General features: G+C 39.2%; 1 protein-coding gene across 1 annotated transcript; it reads right to left on the bottom strand.

Moving 5' to 3' along the window:
- Nucleotides 1-4350: 4350 nt before the first annotated feature.
- On the bottom strand, nt 4351-5295 carry LOC138392600 (olfactory receptor 1D2). The gene has a single exon (XM_069483477.1). It carries the CDS (start codon nt 5287-5289, stop codon nt 4351-4353), a length of 939 nt encoding a protein of 312 aa, XP_069339578.1. The 5' UTR covers nt 5290-5295.
- Nucleotides 5296-9325: the final 4030 nt, after the last annotated feature.

Here is a 9325-nt window from a genome sequence, read left to right as displayed (position 1 = left end):
ATATAACTGTAATACATTCTTGTGGAATCTACCATTTTGTCATTACGTAATGACTTTTTTGTCTCTTGTGAGAGTTTTTGAATTAAAGTCTATTTTGTCTGATAGAAGTTTGGCCACCCTGCTCTCTTGGTTACCATTTTCATGGAATGTATTTTTTCATCCCTTCACTTTTAGCTTATGTATGTCCTTCAATCTAAATGAGCACCACATGTACTCAGCATCAAGTTGGTTTCCCTGATCATCACCTAAGAGCACATTTAGGAATAACATTAATTGTGTGTCAGGCAGATGTGGGGTGAGGAGGGGATGGGTGTATACATACATAATGAATGTGATGCGCATCGTCTAGGGGATGGACACGCTTGAAGCTCTGACTCGGCGGGGGGAGGGGCGGACAAGGGCAATATACGTAACCTAAACTTTTGTACCCCCATAATATGCTGAAATAAAAAAAAATATTAAGGATACTAAAAAAAAAAAAGCATGTGTCTTGTGGACAGGATATAGTTGGATCATGTATTTTTTTTTTTTTTTTTGAGACAGGATCTTGCTCTGTCATCTGGGCTAGAGTGCAGTGGTATGATCATAGCTCACTGCAACCTTAAACTCCTGGGCTCAAGCGATCCTCTTGCCTCAACCTCCTGAGTAGCTGGGACTACAGGTGCGTGCCACCACACTTGGGTAAATTTTCTATTTTTTTGTAGAGATGGGCCCTTGCTCTTGCTCAGGCTGGTCTTGAACTCCGGGCCTCAAGCAATCCTCCTGCCTTGGCCTCCCGAAGTGCTAGTATTACAGGCGTCAGCCACTGTACCCAGCCTGGATCATATGTTTTTAAAATCTATTCAGCCATTCTATATATTTTGAACAGTGGGTTTAATCTGTTTACATTTGAAGTAATTATTGATAGATAGTACTTACTATTGACAAATTGTTAATTGTGTTCTCTTTTTTGTCATTCTTCAGCTCCTCTCTCCTTCTCTTGCTATATTCCTTTGTGACTTAATGACTTTTTTATAGTGATATACTTTGATTCTTTTTTCTTTATTTTTTGATTCTTCTGTAGGCTTTTTCCTTGTGGTTTCCATGAAGGCCTGCATAAAAATTCTTGTAGTTATACCAGTCTGTTTTTAAGCTGATAACAACTTAATTTTAGTCACATAGAAAGACTCTACATTTAACTCCACACCTCCAAACTCTATTTTATTGATATCAGAATTTACATATTTTTATATTTATTAACAAATTTTTTTGGTTATTATTATTCTTAATACTTTTGTCCTTTAACTTTTATACTAGGGTTAAAAGTGATTTATGCACCATCATTACAGTATTACAGTATTCTGTATTTGTCTATATATTTACTTTTACCAGTGAGATTTATACCTTCATATGCTTTTGTGTTGCTATTTAGAATCCTTTCTTTTCAACTTGAAGAACTGCATTTAGCACTTCTTATAATATATGTCTAGTGGTGATGAACTAATTTTTTGTTTGTTTGGAAAGTATATCTCCTTCATTTTTAAAGGACAGTTTTTCTGGGTATAGAATTCTTTTTTGGCAGGTTTTTTTTTCTTTCAGCACTGAATATACCATCCCATTCTTTCCTGGCTTGCAAAGTTTCTGCTAAGAAATCTATTGATAGATTCATGGAACTTCCCTTGTATGTGATGAATCTTTTTTCTCTCTCTGCTTCAAAATTATTTCTTTGTATTAGACATTTGACAATTTAATTAAAATATATCTTGGTGTAGCCTTCCTCAGACTTAAGGTATTTGGGGTTCTTTGGGTTTCATGAATTGGGATGTCAGTTTCCCACTCTAGATTTAGAAAAATTTAGCCATTATTTTTAAAAATCCTTTCTCTTTATGTTTTGTGCATCTACCATAAATTTTTGCTTTGTGGTTACCATAATGCTTACATAAAATATCTTAAGACAGGCCATTTCAAATTAATAACAACTTAACTTTGTGTACAACAACTCTACACTTTTACTTACTCCCCCCACAATTTTAAATTTATTTTTAATTTGTTTAGAGACAGGGTCTGACTCTGTTGCCTAGGCTGGAGTGCAGTGGTGCAATCATAGCTGATGCAACCTCAAATTCCTGGGCTCAAGCAATCCTCCCACCTCAGCCTCCCAAGTAGCTGGGGCTAAAGATGTGTGTCACAATGCTGGGCTATTTTTTTTTTTTTTTTTTAATGTAGAGGGGTCTTGCTTTGTTGCCCAGGCTGGTCTCAAACTGATGGCCTCAAGTGGTCTTCTCACCTTGACCTCCACATTTTGTTTTCAATCTCACAATTTACACCATTTTGCAACTTGTGTCGTTTGTTAATTTATTTTAGCTATACTTTTTAATAGTGACGTCCTTTAAGCATTATACTAGAGTTAAACTGGTTTACACACCACCATCACATTCCTAGAGTATTCTGAATAGAACTGTGTTACTTATACTATGGAAATTTGTATTTCTGTATTTTTTTTTTTTTTGAGACAAAGTCTCACTCTGTCACCCTGAGTAGAGTGCAGAGGCATCATTGTAGCTCACTGCAACCTTAAACTCCTGGCTCAAGAAGTCCTCCTGCCTCAGCCTCCCAAGTAGCTGAGACTACAGGTGCATGCAATGATGGCTGGCTAATTTTTCTATTTTTAGTAGAGATGGGGTCTTGCTCTTGCTCAGGCTAGTCTTGAACTCCTGCGCTCAAGCCATCCTCCTGCCTCGGCCTCCCAGGGTGCTAGGATTACAGGCATAAGCCATAGAGCCTGGCCTCTGTAAGTTTTATGTTACTAATTAGTGGTCTTTTCTTCAGCTTAAAGAAGTTCCTTCATTAATTTCTGTAAGTTAGGCCTAGTGGTGATGAACTCCTTTAGGTTTTGCTTGGGAAAGTTTTTATTTCTCTCCCATTCTGAAGGACAGTTTTGTTGGATAATGTATTCTCAGTTGGCCGTTTTAATTCTTTAGCACTTTGAATATATCATCCCACTCTCCTGGCATGAAAGATTTCTGCTGAGAAATATGCTGATAGCTGCATTTGGACTCCCTCGGTTGTGATATGTTTGTTATCTCTTGTCATTTTCAGAATTTTTTATTTGTCTTTGATTTTTGATAGTTTTATTATTATGTGTTTCAGTGAACTTCTCTTTTCGTTGATTTTGATTGAAGATCTCTGAGCTTTTATTTTGGCATCTTTTCTAAGATTTGGAAAATTTCCAGCCATTGTTTCTTTAAATACACTTCTGTCTCTTTTTCTCTTCCTTCTCCTTCAGAAACTCCTACTATGTGAAGGTTAGGTATATTGATGATGTTCCATCATTCCTGTAGGTTTTCTTCATTCTTTTTCCTTCTCTGACTGGATAATTTCAAATGTTTTGTCTTTGAGCTCACTGATTCTTTATTCTGCTTGATCAAGCCTGCTGTTAAAGCTTTCTATGGCACTTCTCAGGCAGTCATTGTTTTCTTCATGTATAGGATTTCTGTTTCTTTGTCAGCCTTATTTTTTTGTGTATTATCTCCTAAATTTTATTTAATTTTGTATCTGTATATTGTTGTAGTTCACTGAACTTCTTTAAGGGGACTATCATGAATTCATTGGCAGTGATTTCATAGGTCTCCATTTTTTAGGGTCCATTGTTGGAAATTCATTAGTGTTTTGGAGGTGTTGTGATTTTCTAATTCTTCATAATCCTTATGTTGGTGTCTGTACATTTGAGGAGGCAGCCAACCACCTCTTTCAGCCTCTACTGATATTCTTTAGCAATACAAATCTAGTAATCAAGCAGAGCTTCTGGCTGTATGCCACTATTGCCTCAGATTGGCCTGGGACACGTGGTGTATTCCCTGGCCAGGCAAGACCACTATTTGAGTTCTGCTACTGTGTCAAGCTACAGGTTGGGTTCCATGAGTAGCAGAGTTGCTGCTTGAGATGATAAGGGCGAGCTTCTATGCTCAGAAGAGACACATGGTTGAGGCTTCGCTCCCTGCCAGTGAAGTGCCTTGGGTGGGCTTTGAGGCTATACTTTCTATTCATTGGATATTTGCTAGTTAAGATGAGAGACACTGCTAGGTTATAATTGGGTCTGTATGGATAAGGCTGAGAATGTGGTCCTGTGGCACATTGAAGAATTTGGTCCTGAAAAATTCTTGAATTAATGTTAGTGTGACCTTACTTATTGCCAAGACTATGAGATTGGGGGGATTACACATATATGTCTTTTTATCACCACAGAAATATACACTCATTCTGAACTTGAACAATGTCCTAATCACTGCTGTGTAACCCATTGGATATTACCTTGCATATAGTGAAGGATATTCCCAGTCTCCACTTCAATGCTCCCTTTCCAAATTACCCTCATGTCAACCTGTGAAAGGGTTTCCCTAAGAGTCTTCCCAGAGCCCCATGCATGTCCTTGTTCCTCAGGCTGTAGATGAAAGGGTTCATCATGGGGGTCACCACAGCGTACATCACTGTGGCTACTGAGTCCTTCATGGAGTAGGTGTGGAGGGGCTTCAGGTACACCATGCAAAGTGTTCCATAGAAGAGGGAGACCACAGCTAAATGGGAAGCACATGTGGAGAAGGCTTTGTACTTGTTAGAGGCTGAGGGTATTTGAAGGATGGTTCTGACAATCCAGACATAGGACATGATCATGAATCCAAAGGGAACGAGAAAGATAACACAGCCTGTGGCAATCAGCACAGTGTGATTAATCTGCGTGTTGGAACATGCAAGCCGTAGCAATACATACATCTCACAGAATATGTAGTGGATTTTCCGTGACCCGCAGAAGGTCACTCTGGTCATGAGCAGGGTGTGGATGAGGCCATAGAGGATAGATAGGACCCAACACAAGGTGAGGAGCAAGATACAGAGCTTAGGGCTCATGGCTGTGGTATAGTGGAGGGGGCGGCAGATGGCCACATAGCGGTCATACGCCATCACGGCCAGGATGAGGTTGTCCAGGGCCACCAAAGAGACCAGGAAGTAGAGCTGCGTCAGACACCCTGCATAGGAGATGGCTTTGTTCTGGGATTGAAGGTTCACCAGCATCTTGGGGATGGTGTTGGTGACAAAGAAGAGGTCAGTGAAGGAGAGGTTGGCCACAAAGAAGTACATGGGAGTGTGCAGGCGGGAGTCAGAGCTGATGGCCAGGACGATGAGCACATTTCCCACCACCGTGACCAGGTACATGGATAGGAACATCCAAAACAGGATTCGCTGCTGCTCAGGTCTCTCCGAGATCCCCAGGAGTAGGAACTCTGAGCCCTCACTCTGGTTGGCTCCATCCATTTCCCCCAATTTTCTGCAACCAAAAAATACTTACCAAGTGCCGTTAGTTGAATAAGGACATGAAGATAAACAAAACTAACAGTTTTCTTATAATTAAAAATATTTTACACCCAATTTTATATTTTTTACATAAGTAACAAAGTAAAAAACAGAAGATGGATAGTGTTTATGCCACTTAATCTTTTCAGCAACTTATAATTTGGCATACTCAGTGTTATAGCAATAATGTCTAAGTGTTACTTGAAATCCTGCCATCTTACAATACTCTTGAAGTATTTAATGATTATTTTATGATATTATATAGGTTTTCCATATACAGATAATGCATTACAAGAAATGGATATGGTATAATTAAAAAATAAAAGGGGTAAAATAAAAATATTTGAAAGGAGTAGGAAAATTATTATTTAGAGATATGGTGAACTATTGGGGAAAAACAGGACTGCCAATTGAAAGACTATTAGAAATAAAGAGAGATCTCAGAATACTTGAAATCAAGACTGAGGTCTGCCACTTCCTAACCGTGGAACCTCAGTTAGAGTACCGCAGTTCTTTAAGACTCAGTTTCTTCTTGTGAAAAATGGGCCTTGGGGTGGCGGGCAAAATTAAGTAATAAAGTGCTTAACACAAGGAGCTGGCAGGCAGTGAGCACTCAACAAATATTGCCTATTATTATCATATGTCACAATAACCAGAAAAAATAAGGTTAAACTATATAATGCAAAACAATCCCATCCACATTATTAACAAATAAATCGTTGCATTAGGATGTTGGCAAGAATCAGCAAGACCTTCGGATTCTCCAGGGAGGCATAATGTAAAAATTCAGTAAATGAATAGAATCACCACGAAAGAAAAATGAAATGTTGCAAAGGGACATATTCTCCCGAATTATTCTAAAACTTAATCTATTTGATGTCAAAATTATAACAGCGTTTCTAAGAAACAAAACTAATCTAAGTTTTGTCTAAAAACAAGCATGAAAATAAGCTAGGACAATGTTGAAAAAGACAGTGACAAGGTGACACTTGCTGTATCAGATCTCAAGGACTCTAAAACGACATGGTATTGATGCTGGAACGAGCAGATCAGTAGACCCGGAGAGAAGCTTCACGGCAGACACAAAAACGTGGGATTGAGTAGATTATTATGGTAGCACTATCCACTGGCAGGTGTAAAGTTTGCATTGTTCAGGAAATGGCATTGGGACAACTGTGTAATTATTTAAAGGAATAGTTAGATCAATATTTTGTATCTTACCAAACACATTTCAAACATACTAAAGATTAAAACAACATATTGTGCCTTTTTTCCTTTGAAAACTTAACGTGTATGGAATAAAATTTTAAAAAATTCATGAAAAGAAAAAGGAGGAAATATAGATAAAGTATATTCAATTTCACTATGTGGAGATAGAGTACAACTATTCACATTTTAATGATTTTAAATTCGAGATGTGAACAAAGCCAGTCCTGTGAAGCTCTGATCAAAGAGTGCCGTGGAAAGAGAGCTGCATGTGCCGGTGGCCCTCAGGTGGGAAAGTCTTGTATTTAAGGGACTAAATATGGGCCAGTATCTAAAAATGGTTGGAGTGAAGAGGAGAGTGGTGAGATTGGGACTGTGAGGTAATAGGAGACCAGGACATGCAGAGCCTTGTTAACGTTTAAAATTTTATTCTAAGTGCAGTAAAGAGCCTTAAAGGATATTTACTAATAGCAGAAGGGGCTCTATATATATTTTGCCTTGGGAGTAGAATCAGCCCTAAAACAGGTAGTTCTTTTTTTGTTTGTTTGTTTGTTTTATTTATTTTTTTGAGACAGAGTCTCGCTCTGTTGCCCGGGCTAGAGTGAGTGCCATGGCGTCAGCCTAGCTCACAGCAACCTCAAACTCCGGGGCTTAAGCGATCCTACTGCCTCAGCCTCCCGAGTAGCTGGGACTACAGGCATGCGCCACCATGCCTGGCTAATTTTTTTCTATATATATAATTTTAGCTGTCCAGATCATTTCTTTCTATTTTTAGTAGAGACGGGGTTTCGCTCTTGCTCAGGCTGATCTCGAACGATCCTCTCGCCTCGGCCTCCCAGAGTGCTAGGATTACAGGCGTGAGCCACTGTGCCCAGCTGGTAGTTCTCAATCTTTTCCCAAAGGAACTGACTTTATTTGCAACAGAATATTGAGAAATTCAAGCCCAAAGGTGTTCTCAAGAACAGTGGAAGTTGCGGTGAAAGACAGTTGGGAGGAGAGTCGTGGTTTAATGATGATGAAGTTCAGACTGCAGGCAAGCTAGCGTGCAGAACAGAATCAGGAGCTCTACTGGGGTCAGAACAAGTAACAATCACAGACTTCAAAAAAACGATTCCTTCAAAGGTGTCAGATTTTATTAGATCAGTACGTTTTGCAATTTATGCCCCAGAGAATTGTTGAAACAATAGAGTTATCAGCTGGCATTCAGTGGAGTTTAACAGCTGAGTGTGGTCAGGGGCAGAGAGCAAGGGAGGCTTTCCAATGGTACTGTCAGTTCTGGGGGACTATGGTCACTAAACAAATAAATAAGTAAATAACAATAACAAGGTCTGTAAGGGGAGACTAGTACCCCACATTACTACAAATAAATTTTCTAAAATGTTCAGATTCCAACAAAAATTATGAGGCATGAAAAGAAACAGGAAGGTAGGATCCATATGCCAGCAAAAAAATCAGGCAACAGAAACTGCCTGTGAGAACAATGTGAGGTCAGACTTAACTGAAAAAAGACCTGAAAGTAGCCATTAGGCTGAGTGCAGTGGCTCACACCTAGAATCCCAGCACTTTGGAGACTGAGGCAGGAGGATTGCTTGAGGCCAGGAGTTGGAGACCAGCCTGGGCAACAGAGTGACACTCCATCTCTACAGAAAATTGAAAAATGTTAGTTGGGCATGGGATGTGCACCTATGTAGTACCAGCTACTTGGGAGGCTGAGACAGGAGGATTGTTTGAGCCCAGGAGTTCAAGGCTCTAGTGAGCTATGATGACACCACTGCACTCCAGCCTGGGCGACAGGGTGAGACTCTATTTCAAAAAAAAAAAAAATAAAAAAAATAAAGAAAATAACAACAAGCAAACAAAACTTCACAAAACTAAAAACTAAAGGAAAGCATGATTAAAGAAATAAAGGAAGGTATCATGACAAAGTCATGTCAAACAGGGAAAATTATAGGGAATACCAATAAAAAGAAAGGATAAAAAAAGACCAAAATGGACATTCTGGAGTTGAAATGTACAATAACTGAAATTAAAAATTCACTAGAGGGGCTCAACTGTAGTTGGGAACTAACAGAAGAATAAATAGCAATCTTGAAGATAGATTGATATGGACAATGCAAGCTGAATGAGAGAAAAAAAGAATGAGAAAAAATGAACAGAGACTTGAAAAATGTGGGGCACCATTAAGCACCCCAGCACACATGGAGTGGGAGGATGAAAGAAAAGGAGAGAGAGACAGAGAATCAGAAAAAATGTTCATGAGATGGCTAATACTTCCCAAATATTTTGAAAAACACTAACCTACACATATAAGAAGCTCAACAGACCCCAAATAAGATAAACACAAAGAGATTCACAAACAGACACATCATTGCAAAAGTGCTGAAAGGCAAAGACAAGGAGAAAATCTTGAAATCAGCAAGTAAAAAAGACTCTTCACTTACAAAGGGACCCTAATAATATGAACCATGGGATGAAAACTGAAGCCAACTCCTTCTTGTTTTTCTGCCCTGGGGCAGTTTCTGGTATAGTTCAAGTTGTTCTTCCCTGTCCCACCGACCGACTGTTCTTGTTCCCAATTCCTCCTGTCCTTCACTCGCTGGTTTTGTAGGACCCTGTTGAGAAGAATCACTTGCTTTCTCCACTGCAGTGCCTGCCATCCTTTGTGCCGAATTTACTGGCTCTTTGGCACCTTATAGCTTGTCCCTCACTCCAATCCCATGACTCCATGTCATGCAGAAGTTCCTCAATGTTCTTGACTTATGATGTCACCTCTTTCTCTTTTCCAGAATTG

Source organism: Eulemur rufifrons, chromosome 9, assembly GCF_041146395.1.
Source record: "Eulemur rufifrons isolate Redbay chromosome 9, OSU_ERuf_1, whole genome shotgun sequence".
Lineage (NCBI taxonomy): Eukaryota > Metazoa > Chordata > Mammalia > Primates > Lemuridae > Eulemur > Eulemur rufifrons.
Note: the sequence above shows the minus strand (reverse complement) of the source record. Positions and strands in the feature narration are given on the sequence as shown.

Excerpts from the sequence above, each read along its gene's own strand:
- LOC138392600 (XM_069483477.1), bottom strand. The coding sequence starts at position 5,289 with ATGGATGGAGCCAACCAGAGTGAGGGCTCAGAGTTCCTACTCCTGGGG.